A 26,707-nucleotide genomic window follows, 5' to 3' on the forward strand; every position below is an offset into this window, starting at 1 on the left:
GTAATGAGAAGGGGTGTGGTCTAATGACATCAACACCCTATATCAGGTGTGCATAATTATTAGGCAACTTCCTTTCCTTTGGCAAAATGGGTCAAAAGAAGGACTTGACAGGCTCAGAAAAGTCAAAAATAGTGAGATATCTTGCAGAGGGATGCAGCACTCTTAAAATTGCAAAGCTTCTGAAGCGTGATCATCGAACAATCAAGAGTTTCATTCAAAATAGTCAACATGGTTGCAAGAAGTGTGTGGAAAAACCAAGGCGCAAAATAACTGCCCATGAACTGAGAAAAGTCAAGCGTGCAGCTGCCAAGATGCCACTTGCCACCAGTTTGGCCATATTTCAGAGCTGCAACATCACTGGAGTGCCCAAAAGCACAAGGTGTGCAATACTCAGAGACATGGCCAAGGTAAGAAAGGCTGAAAGACGACCACCACTGAACAAGACACACAAGCTGATACGTCAAGACTGGGCCAAGAAATATCTCAAGACTGATTTTTCTAAGGTTTTATGGACTGATGAAATGAGAGTGAGCCTTGATGGGCCAGATGGATGGGCCCGTGGCTGGATTAGTAAAGGGCAGAGAGCTCCAGTCCGACTCAGACGCCAGCAAGGTGGAGGTGGAGTACTGGTTTGGGCTGGTATCATCAAAGATGAGCTTGTGGGGCCTTTTCGGGTTGAGGATGGAATCAAGCTCAACTCCCAGTCCTACTGCCAGTTTCTGGAAGACACCTTCTGCAAGCAGTGGTACAGGAAGAAGTCTGCATCCTTCAAGAAAAACATGATTTTCATGCAGGACAATGCTCCATCACACGCGTCCAAGTACTCCACAGCGTGGCTGGCAAAAAAGGGTATAAAAGAAGAAAATCTAATGACATGGCCTCCTTGTTCACCTGATCTGAACCCCATTGAGAACCTGTGGTCCATCATCAAATGTGAGATTTACAAGGAGGGAAAACAGTACACCTCTCTGAACAGTGTCTGGGAGGCTGTGGTTGCTGCTGCACGCAATGTTGATGGTGAACAGATCAAAACACTGACAGAATCCATAAATGGCAGGCTTTTGAGTGTCCTTGCAAAGAAAGGTGGCTATATTGGTCACTGATATGTTTTTGTTTTGTTTTTGAATGTCAGAAATGTATATTTGTGAATGTTGAGCTGTTATATTGGTTTCACTGGTAAAAATAAATAATTGAAATGGGTATATATTTGTTTTTTGTTAAGTTGCCTAATAATTATAATTATGCACAGTAATAGTCACCTGCACACACAGATATCCCCCTAAAATAGCTAAAACTAAAAACAAACTAAAAACTACTTCCAAAAATATTCAGCTTTGATATTAATGAGTTTTTTGGGTTCATTGAGAACATGTTTGTTGTTCAAAAATAAAATTAATCCTCAAAAATACAACTTGCCTAATAATTCTGCACTCCCTGTATAGTTTATTTTATTAGTTCCATCTAAAAGTGTCAGTTATAGGTTCTCCTTTTTCTGTGTAAACCAGTTTCCCTTGTCAGAGAGCTGCAGTTAGAGGGACCTGGAAGTTAAAACTTTAATTATATGGATTGCCCCTACAAATAATATAAAAAATGTAATTTAGTTCTGCTATCAAATTTGCCACTTTTAATGAAGACATAAAACATTCTGTACCTGCAGTAGTGTGCATAGTATAATTATACAGCAACTTATAGATGGAAGCTGCAGCAGGCAGAGTTAAAGAGACAGTCAACACCAAAAGTGTTATTTTTTTTAAAAGATAGAAAATACCTTTACTACCCATTCCCAAGCTTTGCACAACCAACATTGTTATATTAATATACTTTATAACCTTTAAACCTCTAAATTTCTGCATGTTTCTACGCCACTAAAGACAGCCTCTTATCACATGCTTTTTTATTAGCTTTTCACAACAGGGGAGTGCTAATTCATGAAAGCCATATGGATAGCATTGTGCTCGGGCCCGTGGGTTCCGCACAACACAGCTAAAATGCAAGTCAATATATAATAAATAAAAAGTCATGTGATTAGGGGGCTGTCAGAAAAGGCTTAGATACAAGGTAATCACAGAGGTTAAAAGCATATTAATATAACCATGTTGGTTATGCAAAACTGGATAATGGGTAATAAAGGGATTATCTATCTTTTTAAAAAATAAAACATTTTGAGTTTACTGTCCCTTTAAATGACAGCAGGGAACATAGCTCTTCCCCCCACACTTTCTACTACTTGCACACACTGGATGTCTTTAATCCAAAGACCAATAAATTTAAACACTATTCTTTGTTAAAGGACAATTAAATTGCATACTTAAAGGGAAATTAAACCCAAAAATGTTATTTCAAGATTCAGATAAGCTATACCATTTTAAACAACTTTACAATATACTTTTATTATGAAATCTACTTCATTCTCTTGTTATCCTTTGCTTAAGGAGCAGCAATGCACTCCTGGAGCTGTCTGAACACATCTAGTGAGCCAGGATCAAGAGGCATATATATGCAACCACCAATCTACCAATCCAGTAGTGCATTTCTGCTCCTAAGCCACCTAGGCATGTTTTTCAACAAAGGCTGCCAATAAAATGAAGCAAATTATAATAGAAGGAAAAAAAGTAAGTTGTTTATAACATCCTCTATCTGTATCATGACATTTTATTTTTGACTTTACTGTACTTTTAACAAGTGTATAATTTATACAAAGGAAATTAAATAGCACTTACACTGTATTTTAAATAAGTAGTAGATTTTTTTTCTAACAAATGTCAAAATGCCCTTCCATTTGCCATCTCTCTGAATCATAAACCTATTAGCCAATCACAGACTCATATACATATACAAAGTGGATTACTGCACATACTCAGTAGGAGTTGGTACTTTAAAATATTTGCATTTAAAAAGAGAATTTAATTTTGACTTCAGTGCCTCTTTAAAAAATAATAATGTCCGCTATACAGCACTATCTTAGTTTACAATAGAATAGGTGAAACTACTGCCCCCTAAGGGCTAGATTAAGTGGAGCAGTATTTATCTAGGATTTTCATTTTTGCGCTAGCCGGGTTGCGCTGGTATTACAAGTTGAAAGTAAACAGTTTTTTCTCCAGCGGTAACACAAATTATGCTTAAAGTCAAAATTTGAAAATCACGATCACGTTTTCACATTCCCCCACAGAAGTCAATGGAGAAAAAAATGTGGAAAAAAAAACTAACACTCACTCTCCCGCAAACACTATAGCATTTTCGTAATTGCGCTAACCCAACATGAAAAAATTAATATTTCAAATTCCAATGTTCTTACCCGAAAGGAATATGTTCTATTGATATAAATATATATAAATATTTCTACATATATCTGATTTCTACACACACACATATACATATATATAATATATATATATATATATATATATATATATATATATATATATATATATATATATATATATATATATATGAATATTTATAGGTATATATATATATATATATATATATATATATATATAGGAATATATATTTAAAAATACATAGAACATATTCTGCTATGTGCAGAACATTGGAATGTTAAATATTTACAGTAAATACATAGCTAAACATATCTATATAAATACAAATACATCTTTAGCAATGTATCTATAGTATCTCTGTTAATGTACTTTGGCAGCTTTTTTTCTCTCTAACACCTGAGATCTCATATCTTTGAGCCCTTATACCTTTTTTGTGCAATACTTGTTTTGAATATTTTTTATGAGACAGTGTTATTATGAGTGTAAGTGTACTTTGTAATGTATTTTTTATGTGTCTTGTGACAATTTTTTGTTTCAGAAAACAGCTTTGAGATTGTGGTACGGATTGAAGCGTAAATTGCTATTGCGCTCAACTTGTAATATCAGCACAATAAAAACTGCTCGCGAAAAGACGATATTGCTTGTGCAAAAATGTTTGCGCCTAACTTGTATTCTAGCTCTAAATCTCTAAAGATTACTAGTTTAACATTGGAGATAGTGAAAAAAATTTACATTACAATCTTATGCACATTAAACAATATCTCAGAGGGATTTTCAAAGCGATATTCGCATATAGATCTTGAGATATCTAGATATATATTCATATACATATCTCGCTATGAATAGATATATCAGTCCAAAAATCATCACATATATAGAGAAATATTTATTTAGAAATAAATAGAACATATCCTGTTACAAAAACATTTTCGAAATGAAATATTCGCATTTTCATGTACACTTTTAAAGGAGAATACGTCATGGGCTTTGCACAACATATTAGGGGTTTTGTATGTTTTTTTTTTTCTTTTTTGTCTTCTCCATTGACTTCTATGGGGAATATATGAAGGCGCAAGCGATTTAGCTGTTTAGATTATGCTATATTTTGCAACTTGTAATAGCTGCCCAACCCCAAATGCGATAAAGCCATAGCGTGCAGTGTTTTGCAACTGATTTGTCATGTGACTTGTAATCTTGCCCTTGATTGGCTAATTTGCATTTATGTTTCTTGAGTGAAGAATATTGTAAACGGATCATGCTGGGAGAAGTTTGACAATGTGTTTAGTAACCATTTAGCAGAGGTTAAACAGATTTGAACAAATGAATGAATAGTTCTAACAAATAATTATGTATTATGCCCCTTACATTATAAACCTCCAAAAATATGTCTTCAATTGCTGTTTCTTAATATACTTAATAAAAAAAAAAAAAAAAACTTGATTAAGTCACTTACTTAAAATGATATTGTGTAGGGGACAAATATAATGCAACAATCGGTCAAATGTTCTCAGATCCCCTAATGAGTTGAAATCTCTAATTAAATATTACATCCATAATTGTTGTACAACATAGATTCTAAGAAGTGGCTTATAATAATGAATACAGTATACAATGTATTATACATTCTGTTCTGATTTTATTTTCCCAATTGGAAAAGAAAAAATCCAATGCAAACCATTATACTGATGATTGGATTTCTTTTTGCTTACGCAATAAAACAAATTAGTCTTTTCAAGTAGTAAAAATGATCAATAAGGTTGTGGTCAACCAATAAATTGCCATTAATTGTAAATGCTATCAGCATGGGGATTCTACGGTTTCTACATCCAGTAATTTCAGATATGGAAAGGATTAGATAGCCAAAGCTATTTTTAACTCTGGGTAGTGTTCATTACTGTGTTGAACAATGAAATAGAGCTGGACTACTGTGAGAATTTGCTGTAGTATGCTATTTTGGAGTCAATAATTAAAGGACACAATACAAATCCTTAAAACTAAACCACTGGCATTTACTATTGTTTTTATCATTTCTATTACAACTTTTACCCTGTGTGTGATTATTTAATCCTATTAAAACGCAACAAACATAATTTTACATTAAAATCGTTTTAAAAGGAGTCAACAGTGAAATTTTGCATATAAGATGCCAATGACACATTGTTTGCGTTATTATGGGCTGCTTATTCCCGGTGATGAGAAAGCTTTCCAGTTAATCAATGCATAATTTTCACTAAAGTATAAATGTTTTAGTGAACATAAAACACAGAATAAAAACGAGAAGCCATAACAACCTACATATTAGGAAGGAACTGGAATTGTATTCTCTCTAGAGAGAAAGTCACTGATCCTCAGAATTCACCCACATGTGGTTGAAAAGTCCTTATTTTATTGAGTTACATTCTGCAGATACGTCACATTATAGCAAGCGTACAGATTGAACAAATGTTGCATGACCTATAGAACCCATGGGAATTCATTATGTTCTCTGAGGATTCACTACAATCTGGGGGAAATATGCATTGATACATAATTTACCCACAAGAGGACAATTTAACATATAACAAACATTAATTTGGCACATAGTATACAGGCAAGTGAATTAATTATTCTCTGACCTCCTGTTCAGATATCATTATAGCCTTTTTGTTAATATTTGGTAGGTATAACATTCGGAATAAGATACAGCAGTCATGTTGTCCTAATTTTACTTAGGAAGTTATATTTTGCTTGGATATCTAGTAAAATAATTATTAATAGTTACATTGTTAATGGTCAGATTGACACATCTGTTTAGCTCAATGTGGAAATAATATCAAGTGATAATACATTTAAAAAAATAATTTAAATAATTTAATTTGCATAAACACACTCATACAAAACACACAACATACAGACACACACACAAACACATGCATACAAACACACTCATACAAACCACACATACACATATACACACACACATACAAACGCACACATACACATGCACATACAGAAACACTCACGCACACACCACACATACACAAACACTCACGCACACTCTCTCACACACACACAAATACACATACACATAAACACTAACGCACACACACAGAAACACACACACACACACACACAGACATAATCAGTGTAAGCCGTTGGGTAATTTTGGCAATGTGGGGGTTATTTTGTGTAAGGAAATATCCAGCTCACAGTCTAGGTCACATATTGAATCTGTAGCAAGCTCATTGTTTGCAGATGTTGACAACTGGGACATGCGATCAAATGTTTCATCGTTGTCCTCTATACAATCGACTACGTTGGGAATCATGTTGACATACGCAGTTACAATATCCTTATGGAAAATAGTATCTTGGTTGTATGATATAATCTCGTTGCTGATGTTTACAGTCTCTACAGGTGTATTTGAGCACCAATGTCCACAACCTAGAAGACTATAAAAAACTTTACGAAAGTCAGCGTTGAAAGCATATATGATGGGGTTCAAAGACGAATTTGCCCATCCAAACCACACAAAAATGTCAAAGGTGGTCTCACTAACGCAAGGAAGCCCCTTCTCTGGATTTCCAGAAGTCTTGTCACAAAATGGCACCATGCAGTTCAGTATGAAGAAAGGCAACCAGCAACACACAAACACTCCTACAATGATAGACAATGTTTTTAAAACTTTCGTTTCTTTCTTTATAGAAGTTCTTAGACTGTTATGATGGTGTCTGCAATCTATCTGATTGCTTCTACAGCTTTGGGCATGTTCAGCTGCTCTTTCTAGGATTGAGATCCTCCTGATCTGTATCTGAGCAATCTTGTAAATTCTATAATAAGTCACTATGATGATGGCTACAGGGATGTAAAAGCTGATAAGGGAGGAGGAGATAGCATAAGTCCTATTCAGGCTGGAGTCACAGTCTTGTGTGGTCTGATTACTTATTGTCTCACTATTTCTGTGCCAATTAAGTTGCACTGGTATAAATGAAATTAAGACAGACAACGTCCAGGCAGCGCTGATCATAAACAAAGCAACTTTTTGGGTCATCTTCCTCTCATATCTAAAAGGGCTGGAGATTGCCCAGTACCGATCCATACTGATAACACAAAGGTTCAAGATAGAAGCAGTGGAGCACATGATGTCAAAAGCTACCCAGATGTTGCAGAAGGCTCCAAATGGCCAGTGACCTGCCACCTCTGCTACAGCTTTCCAAGGCATGACCAAGAGGGCCACTAAAAGATCAGATACTGCTAGCGACGCTATAAATATGTTGGTTACTCTATTTCGAAGGTGCCTGAACCTCGTTACAGCTGTACATACCAGGATATTACCGAAGAGGGTCCAAAATATCAAGAGAGAGAGAAGGATCCCGGTCACGATCTGTCCTGCCAGTAGCTCCCTCCTCTGTTGCGCTTCAAGGACCAGGCTGCTGTTCATCAGCATCTCTAGAGGCTTCCTGCAGCCTCAGCGCTGTCCAAATGCTGAAGGCAATACCAGCAAGCTCACAGGACAGCCCGCCTGGATAGGGGCACTCCAGCCACACATTTGTCCCCATGAAAAGCTGCCCTGTTCTTCTAGCCCTCTGCGTTATGTTGCCTTCTTGCCTGACAGTGCTGGCAACACAAGCTCAGCACTGACTGTAGGGCTGTGCTCTCACAGCTGTAAAATGCTGCACAGCTGGGACAGAAAGCACAGCTGGAACGAATACATCCTTGTCCTCTGTGCATCATTATTATTTATGGCAAGAGATCCAAATCTTAGAGGAAAATATTAAAAACGGATTCTTTCATGAAAAAATAATATTTGTAACTAAATAAAATAAAGAGACCAGTGCATACAGTCTATGATTTAATCTTATGTTTTAATCCAAGCTGTAATCTTCCATGCTATGTACTGAGTTCATAAAACTGTTAATCTCCCCAGAAATCAATGCACCAGCTTGTGCAGAATGAATATATACCTACCTTGTGGCATTGCTCTGAGAATATGATTTCTTCAGGACAGAGCTTGCACGTCACTTGAGTTGTAACCAGCATCAACTAATTTATGAAGGAGACTCATCTGTGCCTTTAGGCGAGAAATGCCTTCCACCCCACTCAGTAAAAAGATAAAGAAAAAAAACCCACAGTCTGTCTCAATCAGCCTCTACTACTAAATCGCTTCACTCATCTGCTCTGCTATTCTGATGGTTTATTATTTAACCCATTGATTGCGGTTTGCAAACTTTGTACTGCAGTCAATGCTTTAAAACTGTACTGGTAAAATAAGCTTTAGTTTCTACCAAACCACATCTGAATTATTACTAAGACTGCAATTTGAAAACAGTTTATTTCCTATAACCTGAAATCAATGCTGAGCTTTCTTGGCAGACCAGCTTTAACAGGTTTGGACTACATTATTGTAAAATTATTATTTTAATATGCAATACAGAACATTATACTAAAGTATAGTAAATCACAAATCATCCATTACATTTACTTGGTAATTTCAGTACTCATCCAGATCTCTTTCTTATGCCTCTATGAATCATTTTATATCATTTAAAATCTTTTCAGTTTGCAGCTGAAATGTGTTACAGATCAGATACGATTGCTTTACAGTACAGTAGATGGCTCTAATGATTTAAAGTAAAGAGCGCCTGAAACACTTTAAGAGGTTTTTATTTTTTTGCATATAAAGATTAGCAGTAAACCAGTGGGTATTATGCAAGTGGTCGCTAAATGAGACACTGTGTCAAAGACAGTTTTTATAATCTAAAGGGCTAAATGTAATTTCCACCAAGCTACTTAAACGTTCTAAGGGTATTACAGCCAATATGGTTTATTTAATTAAAGAGGTATTACAATGTTGGCCACAACTATAAAAGCTTGGTAAATATTCACTGTGGTTGTGTTCTTAGGTGCTTGTAGCTCTCTTCAAAGCTGTTCCCTACGGGAGCTAGTTGGTGAATCTCTGCATCTACATGATGAGCACTGCAACCTTGAATGTTATTCACCCAGTGACAGACTCAGTGTTCATTAAGATATCAGTGGCATTGGAGGCTTTTTGACAGCTGTATCGTGTACCTCGTGTATGATATAGAGAGCAAGAGCCTTCTATTTGCAGCAGGTGCATTGTTCATGTTATTTACAGGTTTGATATATGTTATAGAGCCTTTATACAGATTATATAACTGCACAAATTACAGGTCCCACTCTTTATTGTGACCACTAATTTAAAGGGCACCATACAGCTGTAGGAAATAGTGCTACCATCTAGTGCTCTTTCAAATGGATATCATTCTTGCAATAAGCTGCTATTTATTGCTGTAGACACCTGCACACTCCTGAGCTTACTTTCCTGCTTTTTAACAAGGGATAACAAGAGAACAAAGACAATTTGATAATAGAAATACATTGGAAAGATATTTAGAATTGCATGCTCTATCTGAATCATAAAGGACAAATGTTGTGTTTCATGTTCCTTTAATCTTGTACCTGTTACAGTGTGGCTTTTTTTCTGCAGTTGGTAATTTCAAAAACTAGGTATAAATGTAAAAGTATTTTTTGCAAATTAAGTATCAACAATTAAAGGGATACTAAACCCAAATGTTTTTTCTTTAATGATTCAGAGCATGCAATTTTAAGCAACTTTCTAATTTACTCCTATTATCACTTTTTTCTTCGTTCTCTTGCTATCTTTATTTAAAAAGCAGGAATGTAGATCTTAGGAGCTGGCTCATTTTTGGTTCAGAACCTGGGTAGTGCTTGCTGATTAGTGGCTTTCAACTGTTAAGAGAAGATTTTTAGCTGCAGGTTTGACAGGTTGAGTTGTGGTACGAAAGCTGTTGCTAATATGGCAAAATAAAACAAGGGTTGCCTGGACCATAAAGCTCTACCAATGGACTATTGAAGACAGAAAAAGAAAGTTGTATTGACCAATGAATAAAAAAGGCAAATCTTCAGTTCATGACCCAGCTTTTGTACTGTTTTAAATAGGCAAAATGATGGTTCCTCACTATGTCAAACATGGAAGGGAAACCATGATGGTCTGGGGCTATTTTGCTGGATGTGACTTGATCAGAGTGAGTGGTACCCTTAAAAAGGACTATTACATCATTTTGAAGCACCATACAATAACCTATGGCATCTCCCAAGTTTGTCAGGGGGTCATCTTACAACAAGATAATGACCCAAAACATACCCAGGCTATTTCAGAACTATCTTAAAAGAAACATGGAAAATGGTCGGCTTCAAATCATAGGAAGAACAAAACAGTCTCCAGACTGGTTCAGGATGAACTGGACAGAACGGTGAAAGCAAAGCAACCTACAAGTGCGACATATTTAAAGAGAAACTAAACACTAAATACATGTCATGCACCTCCCTATAATCATGGGTGCTGCTATTATGGGACATAGGTTTTACCAGGGTTCTTCAATCTTTTTTTCCTAAGACCCAGTTTAATGATACCACATACCTTCGCGACCCAATTTTTATTCTTGTTCTGAAAATTTCAAAAGTAATTTACAAGATACCAGCAACGTTTGGCAAAGTGACTAAAATATATTCGTACTTTAATCCTGATTGTAGTCAAATTTGAAAGTGTTGTAAAAGGTAATAACACACACACTCTCATACAACACACACACAAGCTCATACAACAAACACACCACACACACTCTCATACAATACACACACCACCCACACCCACCAAAAACAACACACACACTCTCATACAACACACACATCACACACACTCTCATACACCACAGACATCACACACACTCTCAAACAACACACACATCACACACACTCTCATACAACACACACGTTACACACACTCTCATACAACACGCACGTCACACACACTCTCATACAACACACACGTCACACACACTCTCATACAACACACATGTCCCACACACTCTTATACAACACACGTCACACACACTGTCATACAACACACACATCACACACACTCTCATACAACAGACACACATCACACACACTCTCATACAACACACACACATCACACACACTCTTATACAACACTCACATCACACACACTCTCATACAACACACACACTCTCATACAACACACACATCACACACACTCTCATACAACACACACATTAAACACACTCTCATACAACACACACACATCACACACACTCTCATAAAACACACACATCACACACACTGTCAAACAAAACACACATCACACACACTCATACAACACACACACTCTCATACAACACACACATTACACACACACTCAAACAACATACGCGTCACACACACTCTCATACAACACACACACATCACACACACTCTTATACAACACTCACATCACACACACTCTCATACAACACACACACTCTCATACAACACACACATCACACACACACTGTCATACAAAACACACATCAAACACACTCATTCAACACACACACTCTCATACAACACACACGTTACACACACTCTCAAACAACATACGCGTCACACACACTCTTATACAACACACTCACATCACACACACTCTCATACAACACACACACTCTCATACAACACAAACATCAAACACACTCTCATACAACACACACATTACACACAGTCTCATACATCACACACACTCTCATACAACACACACATCACACACACTCTCATACAACACACACACACACATCACACACACTCTCATACAACACACACACATCACACACACTCTCATACAACACACACATCACACACATACTGTCATACAAAACACACATCACACACACTCATACAACACACACACTCTCATACAACACACACGTTACACACACTCTCAAACAACATATGCGTCACACACACTCTCATACAACACACACGTCACACACACTCTCATACAACACACAAGTCACACACACTCTCATACAACACACATGCCACACACACTCTTATACAACACACGTCACACACAATCTTATACAACACAGACACCTCACACACACTGTCATACAAAACACACATCAAACACACTCTCATACAACACACACATCACACACACTGTCATACAACACACACATTACACACGCTCTCATACAACATACCCATCACACACACTCATTCTCCTATAATACACACACACCACTCTCATACAAAACACACACCACCATTTCATATCTATTCACAAAAATCTAGGGAGTTTTTCCTCCTGCACTGTGGCTTACATTCTCAAATGGATTTATATCCCTCCCTGTGTGGATTGTGGAGAGAGATAATGGTTCTTAAAGAGCTTCCCACCTTGTTTTAAAGAGCATACCTGGTGCTTTATGATGAAGGTGATCATCTACATGTTAGAATGACATGTGACCAATCATTAAAATGTGTGAATTAAATAAGGAGAATTATAGGCTTCTTATACCTTCATACCATGTCCAGAGCTGCAGGCCATCAATATTCTCTTTAGCCATCATTTGACTATTAGTTCAAAAGAGTAGAGTGTAGAAACAGATTAATTGTGATGGGTTCATAGTTAATGTTTTCTACACAAATCTCATGCTCTAATTTTGTTGGAGCATGTCATTCTTTCATTAGTAAACCTAGATAACTATGTGTTTAACTTCCACAAGGGGGTTAAACACATAGATAAAGCCTCATAACCTTGTTTTAAAATACAACTTTAACATAATAAGGGTTAGGAGTTCAGATGTTTTACATGGTGAATTAGTGTAGTTAGGGAAAACTTTGGATCATGTGGTGGAATTGTGGTTAGGATTAAGTAAAAGTGGGAATATTAAGAAGGTATAGGGTTAATGCAGTGAATATAATAAAGTTTAACCCCTTGCACCTATTGAATGTACAGTAGTTACTATGTCACACAGTACTTTGCCCAGTGGACTGTGTTGACATAGTACCATCGTCCAACACTGTGGCGTATATGTGGTCCTTGCTGTCAGCTTAGACAGTGGAGATTGCACTTAGGGGCAGAAAACATCTGCCTTCATATATAGGGAGCGCTGATCATGCTACCTTACTATATGAAGCCAGATCGCTGATCGATACAGAGAGTGACACTGTCTGTGTCACTCTTTGTAACAATGATCGTTAGTGCCGAGTAAGAGCAATGGGAGGAAAGGAGGGAGGTGGGTGGATCAGCATACCAAGGAGAGGGGAGGAAGGGGCAGGGTTAACTACTTTACAGAAAAAAAATAGAGCAGGGAAAGGGAGGGATGGGGCCCTACAGCTATGTAAAATATGGGCTGGAGGGGGTGGGGGACCCTACACTGCATAAAAAACATGTGATCGGGGGGGTGTAGGGTAAGGGGGATCACTACACCATAGAAAAAATATTATTATATATTAAATATAAATATGCCAGTACCTAACATGGTGGTGACTAGTGGGGGATGAGGGAGAGAAGAGAGACGTTTGAGAGGGATCAGAGGGTGAGAGGTGTCAGGTGGGAGGGTAATCTCTACACTACAGCTAAAATTAACTTTACAAGCTACCTGAATAACTCTTTCACTGATGGATATTTCATGCATGTTAAAGGGACAGTCTATACTAAAGTTGTTATTGTTTAAAAAGATAGATAACGCCTTTACTACCCATTCCCCAGCTTTTCACAAACAATGTTAGATTAATATACTTTATAACATTTAAACCCCTACATTTCTGCCTGTTTCTAAGCCACTACAGACAGCCTCTTATCACACGACTGCTAGTTCATGTGGACCAAATAGATAACATTGTGTTCACGCCCGAGGAGTTATTTTAAGTTAGCACAACACAGCACTAATTAGCTAAAATGCACATCAATAGATAATAAATAAAAAGTCATGTGATCAGGGGGCTGTCAGAAGATGCTTAGATACAAGGTAAAAAGAGGTAAAAAGTATATTGATATAACCATGTTGGTTATGCAAAACTGAGGAATGGGTAATAAAGGGATTATCTATCTTTTACAACAATACAAATTCTATTGTAGATTATCCCTTTAAGACTATTTTAATATGATCGCATTTGGCCACAAAATGATAATAAGTAAATAATAAAAAAATTAAAAAAAGGGCAAGGCTCTCTGTTTAAATAGAGTGACAGCAAAAAATACTAAAACATCTCTGGTACTTTTGGAAGGTCCTGAAGGTGTTAAAACAGTGACAAGGATCACATGGTAATTTGTGGAGGAGTTAATAGAGCAGTGGATGGTCTTGGCAAGGAGTCAGCAACCTGTGCTCTCCTGATGTTTTAGAACTTCATTTCCCATGATGGTTAGGCAGCTTAAAGATACTTAAGCATCATGGGAAATGTAGTTCTAAAACATCTGGAGAGCCCAGGTTGCTGACCCCTGGTTGGGTATGAAATTTTGAAATTATATGGATATGATATGTAAGTCCAGTGCTTTTTTATTGTAACAATTTCCTTATTTTTAACTTATGCTGCATTTCTATTGTTCTTACTAGCTGGTTATTCTAACAACGTGGTGAGAGTTATACATTTAAAAAACACGTGGAATTATAGCAAATCTGGTTAAACTTTGCTGACAACATTTTTGTACATATAGTAAAAGTACTTTTAGCATATTGATTGTGATCTTGATAAATTACAATAATGCAATATTAAATACAGTAAAAAAGATCAGAGTGGATGTACACGTACTATTTTTTAGCAATAACCTATACTATGGTTGGAGCATTACAATCTCAAGAGAAAATGGCAGCTTATTTTTTTTTAATTTGCTTATTAGATTTTCAAAAAATATATTTTATGGTGGATGAAAATATATTGATAAGGATTTTAAAACAGCAAACTCACACCATCTAGTGGTTTGTGTATGTGGCCCTTGTTTATTGCGTGATGTGATCTCTAACAAAAGGTTGGTGGTAGCTTAAAGTGACACGAACATTAACTTGCAGCTGCTGATTAACTACATAATAATATTTTTTACAGTTAACTAATTAAAGATGAGGATCCATAAATAAGCCCTTATATAACTACAAGTTACACATTTATTAAATAATACAATGCTATTTTCTGTTGCTTAAAAAATTACAAATACGTTAAAAGATTTTAAATCAAACTCATGAGAACAGATACATTCCTTAACTCAAAAAAAAAAAATAAATGTGCAGCTCAGTTGCCAATTCTAGAGGCCAGGGAAATTTTTGAAGACACAGAGGTGTCAATTAGGTGACTGCTTCTGAAAAAAAGAGAACTTCTATTTGCCCTTGTGTATAAACATATGGAACTGGTGCTGTCTTTCAGTACTGTTGTCTCATTTTTCAAACACCCAGCAATGGTATTGGTAAAGTTCAAATATGTGTATTTGTTTCAAAACAATTCTATAAGTAGAAAACAAAACAAACAAAAAACCAATACTTTCACATTGAGTACTTTATTATCCTGTGCAGTTTGGCTAATATTAGTAAGAAACCAATAATGGAAGAAGTTGTTTGGTAGGAATCTTCCCATATTAATTATATGACTGTAAATAAGTCAGCAAATGTAGACAAATTGGCAAATGACAAATACAGTATATATTAATTGGTTTTAAAAAAGTTTGTTTTCTATCAAACATTTAAAAGCAAGGGAATTCCTAGATAAACCCTACCCCCCTCCTTGAGAAGTTTGCATGACATAATCAATTATATCACTGGTGACATCAAATATGGCATTGTTGATGACATCATTAATGGCATGACTAGTGACATCACATACAGGGCTAGATTACAAGTGGAGTGCTATTTAATGCTCCCGCTCGAGCGTTAACTGCGTTAGAAGCTTTTTGCGTGTGCCTGGTTGCGCTTGTATTACAGATTGAAAGTAAACAATTTTTTGTTTGCGTGCTAACCCGCTGCACGTATAATGCAAAACTAACAAGATCGCACACGTGATAACGTATTCCCCCATAAAAATCAATGCAATAAAAAAATGGAAATAAAACTAACACCCTACTCGCACGTAAACCTGATACCATATTCTCAAGTATGCTAACCAAACATGAAAATATGACTATTTTACATTCCAATGTTCTTCACATAGACGAATATGTTCTAGTTATTCATAAATACATATTTCTACATATATCTGATATTTTTGTACAAATATATATTTATACCTATACATATATATATACATGATTATATAAAGGTATAGATATTACAGATATATATAGGAATATCTTTTTAAAAATACTTAGAACATTTTCCCCTATGTGCAGAACATTGGAATGTGAAATATTTACAGTAAATACGCAGTATAAAACTTTATTAAATATGAACATTGCATAAATATGCTTTTACATGTTTTCCTCTACTTGACTCCAATGCATATATATATATATATATATATATAATTCCAGGCAGAGTGTGGCACTCACAAATCTTTGACCGGGGTGCTGCAGCAGGCAAAGCATACAAAACAAAAAGAAGCAGACACTCACCGGCATTTAAATAAAGCATATCTTTTAATCCCACAAGGTGTGACGTTTTGGAGTATTACCTTCTTCCTCAGACATAACAACGGTATATATATGTATATATATATATATATATATATATATATATATATATGTATGTATGTATATATGTGTGTGTGTGTGTGTATATATATATATATATATTTATATATATATATATATATATACATATAAACTGTATATAAATATATCTATACAGTATGTAGCATAAATATGTTTTTTCATATTTTCATCTACTTAATTGTCTAAATATGTGTACATATATATTTATGTGTTTATATGTGTATATATATCTGTAAAAACATACATACACATTAAAATACATACAAATATATGTTCACATATATAGACATAAATATTCATAAATATACATAATTAGACATATCTATGTATGTTTTTCTATGTTAAAGCCTATTATATTCTCTAAGCATTTATATCCGTAGGTCTCACTGATTTAAAGGGACAGCAAACACTGTGGGCCAGATTACAAGTGGATCGCTAATGAAAGCACAACCGCAAAAAGCAGTATCACTTGACCGCAGTATCATTAGCGCTCAACTTGATATTACAAGTTAATAATTAAATGGCCTTTATGCTTGACTGGGTTAGAGCGCAAGCAATAACTTTTTACTTTCAACTTGTAATATGTGCGCTACCCGATGCGCATAAACAGCTTACTTCAAGCGCAATTAGCTCGGGAGCGGGAGTGCTAAATAGCGATCCACTTGTAAAATGTTGTATGGCTGTAAAATAACTTTTCAGCCAAGTCTTAACATTTTAAAACACATTAACATGATTTTTACAAATAGTTTTCAGTAGCCAAACTTCCCCCAACATTTGCCTTATTTGGATGAGCAGGGATTTAGTCCACAGACAACAAAACTAGCCACGGTCATAAAGTTAGTATAAAATTCATTGTTTTGAAGTTTTTATCTGATAAATCCAATTAGGGACAGATTTGTAGCAGAGTTAGCCTTGTGCATTTCAAGTACTGAAAATAAGATTGCTTAATTTTCAGATCTAGATTACATGAAAAGGGGTCAAAATAAAATATAGTGCAAAGTTCTTCCATATAACTAAAGATTTTATATATAATCTCAAGGTGTTTACCGTCCCTTAAACTTGCAAGCTGTATGCTGGTGAAGATTATTCAAAATTCACAATACACTTATTTACCTGATATAAAAGTAATGATAATAAACTAGAAGCAAATACACGTTAAATTATAATGAAAATATTTCAGTTTGATTTGTTTTTGCGTCAAACTGATAATTTATATTCTGTGAAATTCACTATCCCAAAAAGCTTTATTACTTTCTATGTTGAATCACTTGAAACTTGAAAGTAATGTAGCATATTTGTAAGAATCACCTCAACATCTCTGTAAAAAAAACAAGATATTTTACCTCAAATATTGTTTAAATATTGTTCTCAGCAGCCACATTCCGATGAAAAAGTAATTTAGGCTGTCAATCAGGAGGCAGGTCTAAGAACTGTAAAGGCACTGTGCATCTGGTATGTGCAGCACCATTAATTTATTTCCCTTCTCAGTTTAAGGAAGTTTCCTATTAAATCTTGTGAGAGTTCAGTGAAATCCCATAAGATCACAGTAAAGCACTGACAATGCTTAGGGCTAGATTTATCACAGCTGAGGCGTACAGGGGCACGTATACGCGCCCCTGTACGCCTCAGCTCGCCTGTGGCGGGGCGAAAATACCCGCAGGTAATTAACATTGCACACGAGTGCAATTTTACGCTCGCGTGCAATCCCGCCCCCTGCCCGCGCACAGCCAATCACGCGCGGGCAGGAGTTGTCAATCTCCTCGGTCGGACTCGACCGAGGAGATTGAATTTTGCCACGAAGAGCTTAGGGAAGCAGCGGTCTGGTGACCGCTGCTTGATAAATCACGGCGAGCAAGTTCTTGTGAGAACCTGCCGCCGTAGGGGCTTGATAAATCGAGCCCTTATTGTAGGCTCCCCTTACTGACAGTACTGCAGCTACATTGATAATGTAATGAAGGACTCTACTAGGGGTGTGCTTTTGGATGCTTTTGGGAGCTGCATTCGGCTCTTTTTGAAGCCACATTTATGATTGTGAAAGTTTAACAAACTAATGCCTAGATTTGGAGTTTTGTCGGTAACGACCCGAAAAACTAACGCCAGCTTTTTTCTGGCTGCACCATAAAAATAACTCTGGTATTGAGAGTCCACATAAAGGCTGCGTTAGGCTCCAAAAAAGGAGCGTAGAGCATTTTTAATGCAGCTTCAACTCTCGATACCAGAGTTGCTTACGGACGCGGCCAGCCTCAAAAACGTGCTCGTGCACGATTCCCCCATAGGAAACAATGGGGCTGTTTGAGCTGAAAAAAAACCAAACACCTGCAAAAAAGCCGCGTTCAGCTCCTAACGCAGCCCCATTGTTTGCTATGCAGTAACCCTTCCTACGTCTGCACTTAACACTCTAACATGTACCCCGAGTCTAAACACCCCTAACCTTACACTTATTAACCCCTAATCTTCCGCCCCCGCTATCGCTGACCCCTGCATATTATTATTAACCCCTAATCTGCCGCTCCGTAAACCGCCGCTACTTACATTATCCCTATGTACCCCTAATCTGCTGCCCTAACATCGCCGACCCCTATATTATATTTATTAACCCCTAATCTGCCCCCCACAACGTCGCCTCCACCTGCCTACACTTATTAACCCCTAATCTGCCGACCGGACCTGAGCGCTACTATAATAAAGTTATTAACCCTTAATCCGCCTCACTAACCCTATAATAAATAGTATTAACCCCTAATCTGCCCTCCCTAACATCGCCGACACCTAACTTCAATTATTAACCCCTAATCTGCCGACTGAATCTCGCCGCTATTCTAATAAATGTATTAACCCCTAAAGCTAAGTCTAACCCTAATACTAACACCCCCCTAAGTTAAATATAATTTAAATCTAACGAAATTAATTAACTCTTATTAAATAAATTATTCCTATTTAAAGCTAAATACTTACCTGTAAAATAAATCCTAATATAGCTACAATATAAATTATAATTATATTATAGCTATTTTAGGATTTATATTTATTTTACAGGTAACTTTGTATTTATTTTAACCATGTACAATAGCTATTAAATAGTTAAGAACTATTTAATAGCTAAATAGTAATTACAAATTTACCTGTAAAAGAAATCCTAACCTAAGTTACAATTAAACCTAACACTAGACTATCAATAAATTAATTAAATAAACTACCTACAATTATCTACAATTAACCTAACACTACACTATCAATAAATTAATTAAATACAATTGCTACAAATAAATACAATTAAAAAAACTAGCTAAAGTACAAAAAATAAAACAGAACTAAGTTACAAAAAATAAAAACAATATTTACAAACATAAGAAAAATATTACAACAATTTTAAACTAATTACACCTACTCTAAGCCCCCTAATCAAATAACAAAGCCCCCCAAAATAAAAAAATGTCCTACCCTATTCTAAATTACTAACGTTCAAAGCTCTTTTACCTTACCAGCCCTGAACAGGGCCCTTTGCGGGGCATGCCCCAAGAAATACAGCTCTTTTGCCTGTAAAAAAAAACATACAATACCCAAGCCCCCCAACATTACAACCCAAGCGGGGCAGAAGAGGTCTTCCATCCGATTGAAGTCTTCATCCAAGCGGCATCCATCCGGAGCGAAGCGGCAGCATCCTGAATACCTCCACCGCGGAACATCCATCCTGGCCGACGACTGAACGACGAATGACGGTTCCTTTAAATGACGTCATCCAAGATGGCGTCCCTCGAATTCCGATTGGCTGATAGGATTCTATCAGCCAATTTGAATTAAGGTAGGAATATTCTGATTGGCTGATGGAATCAGCCAATCAGAATCAAGTTCAATCCGATTGGCTGATCCAATCAGCCAATCATATTGAGCTTGCATTCTATTGGCTGATCGGAACAGCCAATAGAATGCGAGCTCAATCTGATTGGCTGATCGGATCAGCCAATCGGATTGAACTTGATTCTGATTGGCTGATTCCATCAGCCAATCAGAATATTCCTACCTTAATTCCGATTGGCTGATAGAATCCTATCAGCCAATCGGAATTCGAGGGACTCCATCTTGGATGACGTCATTTAAAGGAACCGTCATTCGTCGTTCAGTCGTCGGCCAGGATGGATGTTCCGCAGTGGAGGTCTTCAGGATGCTGCCGCTTCGCTCCGGATGCCGCTTGGATGAAGACTTCAATCGGATGGAAGACCTCTTCTTCCCCGCTTGGATGAAGACTTCAGCCGGATCATGGACCTCTTCAGCCCCCCGCTTGGGCTTGGATCAGGACATCGGAGGAGCTCTTCTGGACGGATCGGTGTGATACCCGGTGAGGTGAAGACAAGGTAGGATGATCTTCAGGGGCTTAGTGTTAGGTTTATTTAAGGGGGGTTTGGGTTAGATTAGGGGTATGTGGGTGGTGGGTTGTAATGTTGGGGGGCTTGGGTATTGTATGTTTTTTTTTACAGGCAAAAGAGCTGTATTTCTTGGGGCATGCCCCGCAAAGGGCCCTGTTCAGGGCTGGTAAGGTAAAAGAGCTTTGAACTTTAGTAATTTAGAATAGGGTAGGACATTTTTTTATTTTGGGGGGATTTGTTATTTGATTAGGGGGCTTAGAGTAGGTGTAATTAGTTTAAAATTGTTGTAATATTTTTCTTATGTTTGTAAATATTTTTTTATTTTTTGTAACTTAGTTCTTTTTTATTTTTTGTACTTTAGCTAGTTTATTTAATTGTATTTATTTGTAGCAATTGTATTTAATTAATTTATTGATAGTGTAGTGTTAGGTTAATTGTAGATAATTGTAGGTAGTTTATTTAATTAATTTATTGATAGTCTAGTGTTAGGTTTAATTGTAACTTAGGTTAGGATTTCTTTTACAGGTAAATTTGTAATTATTTTAACTATTTTAGCTATTAAATAGTTCTTAACTATTTAATAGCTATTGTACATGGTTAAAATAAATACAAAGTTACCTGTAAAATAAATATAACTCCTAAAATAGCTATAATATAATTATAATTTATATTGTAGCTATATTAGGATTTATTTTACAGGTAAGTATTTAGCTTTAAATAGGAATAATTTATTTAATAAGAGTTAATTAATTTCGTTAGATTTAAATTATATTTAACTTAGGGGGGTGTTAGTATTAGGGTTAGACTTAGCTTTAGGGGTTAATACATTTATTAGAATAGCGGCGAGATTCGGTCGGCAGATTAGGGGTTAATAATTGAAGTTAGGTGTCGGCGATGTTAGGGAGGGCAGATTAGGGGTTAATACTATTTATTATAGGGTTAGTGATGCGGATTAGGGGTTAATAACTTTATTATAGTAGCGCTCAGGTCCGGTCGGCAGATTAGGGGTTAATAAGTGTAGGCAGGTGGAGGCGACGTTGAGGGGGGCAGATTAGGGGTTAATAAATATAATATAGGGGTCGGCGGTGTTAGGGGCAGCAGATTAGGGGTACATAAGTATAACGTAGGTGGCGGTCGGCAGATTAGGGGTTAATAAGTGTAGGTAGCTGGCGGCGACGTTGTGGGGGGCAGATTAGGGGTTAATAAATATAATACAGGGGTCGGCGGTGTTAGGGGCAGCAGATTAGGGGTACATAAGTATAACGTAGGTGGCGGTCGGCAGATTAGGGGTTAAAAAATTTTTTCCAAGTGTCGGCGATGTGGGGGGACCTCGGTTTAGGGGTACATAGGTAGTTTATGGGTGTTAGTGTACTTTAGAGTACAGTAGTTAAGAGCTTTATAAACCGGCGTTAGCCCAGAAAGCTCTTAACTACTGACTTTTTTCCTGCGGCTGGAGTTTTGTCGTTAGATGTCTAACGCTCACTTCAGAAACGACTCTAAATACCGGAGTTATAAAAATCCCATTGAAAATATAGGATACGCAATTTACGTAAGGGGATCTGCGGTATGGAAAAGTTGCGGCTGGAAAGTGAGCGTTAGACCCTATTTTGAGTGACTCCAAATACCGGCGGTAGCCTAAAACGAGCATTAGGAGCCTCTAACGCTGGTTTTCACGGCTACCGCCAAACTCCAACTCCTAGGCCTAAGATCTGTGCAAATCCAGATCTTAAGTTATGAACTTCAAACTACCAAAGGGCAATAAATTAAGTCAAAAGCCATCAGCTTGCTAAGTTTCATGAAAATACATTCAGCAATGTCAGCTGTAGAACTGGACACAAATCCCAATTAAGTCAATGGAATTTTTCCAAAAAAACAGCACTTTTTCTGCCTTATATAACTTTAAAATGGCTTGACAAAATTTGGCAGTTTTGTAGTCATTAGTAATAGCTGCAAAACTGCCAAATTCCAGAAGTTTTTGTTTCAAAGTTGTACAGCATTGAAAATTTAAATTTAACCAGCAATCCCTATCCTGCTCAGGCACTTCTGCGTATATGGTGGACACTGTAATCCTTTTGATATGTGATGCTGAAATCAGAGCTTCTCTGGTGACTTGGATACCTTCGTTCACAAACTGAAAGCCTAAGGAGATTTAATGACTGATCCAAATCACTAAAGTTTAGGTTCAGTGTCTGCTTTTGGCAGGCACACTATAAAGTCCTCAACACTGAAAGGGTTGGTTACTACAGCATACCTGGAGATGCACCTTACGTGGTGAAAAACAATAATACATCGGTCCGGTATAGCTGATATTTCGAGCTGCTAAACAGTAAGTAAGAGACGTCACATACTAACCAGCCGACAATACATTTTCTATGTAGACCTAGAAGGTAGCAGGAGCTGTGGTCGTTTTCTTTGAATTCACTTAGTGGATTTGCTATTGGCCAGCTAGGACAATCCCATAGGAGGAGAAGCTTCACATCGCGTGACTGACGTCACTGCCACTCCAATCTGGGTGACGTGCATAATATACCTGGCGTCCTGTGAAACTAGAGTGTGTAGGCTAACCGCCACACCAATCTGGGTGATTTGCGGAGTACACCAGGTGTCCTGTGGAACAAAGTGTTCAGGCATAAAAACTGTAAGTCTCCTTATGTTACTGTGATTCAGGACTACAGACAGTGGCCCCTATGTATCAAGCCATCAACTTTCTTGCATTCGCCAGCACCAATATGCTCGCCTAAGTTCGCCTAACATCGCCGCCGCGGACCTGAATACGTTCTCCAAAATTATCAAAAAAGCTGTCAAAAAGCCGCGCACCAAGTACAGGGTGATGAGCAGCGGACTGTTGTTAACTAACAGTCATCGATCTCGCTGCTCTTCGGCTTTTTCACAGCTTTCTTGCTATCCTGTCTCTAAGCACCCACACTATACTATACTGTTTTACCTCCCCATAACCATCGCTCTCGGACCCCGCCGTACCTAAATAAAGTTATTAACCCCTAAACCGCCGCTCACGGACCCCGCCGCAACTCTAATAAATTTATTAACCCCTAAACCGCCGCTCCCGGAGCCCACCGCCACCTACATTATACTCATTAACCCCTAATCTGCCGCCCCCTATACCGCCGCCACCTACATAAAGTTATTAACCCCTATACTGCCGCTCCCGGACCCCGCCGCAACTAAATACATTTTTTAACCCCTAAACCGCCGCTCCCGGAGCCCACCGCCACCTACATTATATTTATTAACCCCTAATCTGCCCCCCCTACACCGTCGCCACTATAATAAACATATTAACCCCTAAACCTAAGTCTAACCCTAAACCTAACACCAAAAACAAGAGGGGGGTGTATGGGTAGCGCTAGTTAAAGCTTAGAGCAGACAATGACGAAAATATATTCAGTGTCAATCCAAATAAAGATAAGTTTAGTTTAGATCAAAAATGAAAACTGGAATTCGAGCGAGGACTAACCCTATGTGTACAGGGATAAATTAAGAACATGCAGGTGTCATAAAAAGCATGATAAAAAGTCAACTGCCCCTGATATTGGACACTATAGATGCTATAATGGTAACGAAATGTACGTGGCACAATACACGAACGTGTTAACTAATGTTAGTTGATGGCTAATAAAAATTCTAATAAGAATATAATAAAATTGATGTAAAATGTACACAGAAAGCGAATTTAATAAAAATAAGGAATAAGGAGTCTGATCAAATACCAATTACCTAAAGACCTGGGACTTGCATCTTATTCACAAGGGGTTTTAGCCCTCTAACCTCTCACACCGGAACCGGTAGCAGGACCTGCAGGTACAGCTAGTAAGGAGACTACAGCTGCCAGCTAATACCTCGGTCCCAGGACCTACCCATTACCTCTCTGAAAATACTAGGATCTACATTTGAGGACGCTGAATTGTTCAACACAGCGGTTTTTATATCCAGTCATAAGTACGCATTGGATGCGTCTATCCCGGAACACAGCTTGTTGTTTTGCTTAGACCGGAACGCTGAATGAAACATCCATATAACACGGAACCTACTTCTCACAAGTGACGGGCACTCCCATTACCAAAGAGACGGTAACATCGTAACCATCTGATCTGATGTGAACTCTCTTAGCACATAGCTATTATTGCTAACTGCAAGTTGCAACATTTTTCCCACCAACTTATTAATACTATCCTTTACCATCAACTTCAGAGTTTTTTATATAGAAGTATTTTTTATATAGAATTGTTTATATTTTGCATTATCTTATCTAGAACTGTTTAGATTTGTTCATTATAATTGTTCTTTATTTTAGTACCCCTGTTAATCGGTGCCGGCACCTTTGACCAATATTCCTTATTTTTATTAAATTCGCTTTCTGTATACATTTTACATCGATTTTATTATATTCTTATTAGAATTTTTATTAGCCATCAACTAACATTAGTTAACACGTTCGTGTATTGTGCCACGTACATTTCGTTACCATTATAGCATCTATAGTGTCCAATATCAGGGGCAGTTGACTTTTTATCACGCTTTTTATGACACCTGCGTGTTCTTAATTTATCCCTGTACACATAGGGTTAGTCCTCGCTCGAATTCCAGTTTTCATTTTTGATCTAAACTAAACTTATCTTTATTTGGATTGACACTGAATATATTTTCGTCATTGTCTGCTCTAAGCTTTAACTAGCGCTACCCATACACCCCCCTCTTGTTTTTGATGTTACTATTTAGGTTGGTAGTTTGGAGATTTACCAACTTTTTTGGGTTAGCTAAATAGAGCCAGAGAGTGTAGTATCTTTAACACCTTTCTTTTGCCTAAACCTAACACCCACTAACTTAAATATAATATAAATAAGTCTAAATAAATATTCCTATCATTAACTAAATTATTCCTATTTAAAACTAAATACTTACCTATAAAATAAACCCTAAGATAGCTACAATATAACTAATAGTTACATTGTAGCTATCTTAGGGTTTATTTTTATTTTACAGGCAACTTTGTATTTATTTTAACTAGGTACAATAGTTATTAAATAGTTATTAACTATTTAATAGCTACCTAGTTAAAATAAAGACAAATTTACCTGTAAAATAAAACCTAACCTAAGTTACAATTACACCTAACACTACACTATAATTAAATAAATTAACTAAATTAACTACAGTTAATTACAAATTAATAAAATTAACTAAAGTACAAAAAAACCCCCACTAAATTACAGAAAGTAATAAAAAAATTACAAGAATTGTAAACTAACTACACCTAATCTAATCCCCCTAATAAAATAAAATAAAAAAGCCCCCCAAAATAATAAAAATCCCTACCCTATACTAAATTACAAATAGCTCTTAAAAGGGCTTTTTGCGGGGCATTGCCCCAAAGTAATCAGCTCTTTTACCTGTAAAAAAAGACAAAAGATACAATAACCCCCAACATTAAAAGCCACCACCCACACACCCAACCCTACTCTAAAACCCACCCAATCCCCTAAGCCTAACACTAACGCCCTGAAGATCACCCAACCTTGAGACGTCTTCACCCAACCGGGCCGAAGTTCTCA

The 26,707-nt window shown here is 36.9% G+C and overlaps 1 protein-coding gene across 1 annotated transcript; it reads right to left on the minus strand.

Annotated features, from left to right (window-relative positions):
- Positions 1 to 6,402: 6,402 nt before the first annotated feature.
- DRD5 (dopamine receptor D5) lies at positions 6,403 to 7,707 on the minus strand. Its single transcript, XM_053700895.1, has one exon. The coding sequence runs from the start codon at positions 7,705 to 7,707 to the stop codon at positions 6,403 to 6,405; it is 1,305 nt and encodes a 434-aa protein (XP_053556870.1).
- Positions 7,708 to 26,707: the final 19,000 nt, after the last annotated feature.

This window comes from Bombina bombina, chromosome 2, assembly GCF_027579735.1.
Source record: "Bombina bombina isolate aBomBom1 chromosome 2, aBomBom1.pri, whole genome shotgun sequence".
Taxonomy (NCBI): Eukaryota; Metazoa; Chordata; class Amphibia; order Anura; family Bombinatoridae; genus Bombina; species Bombina bombina.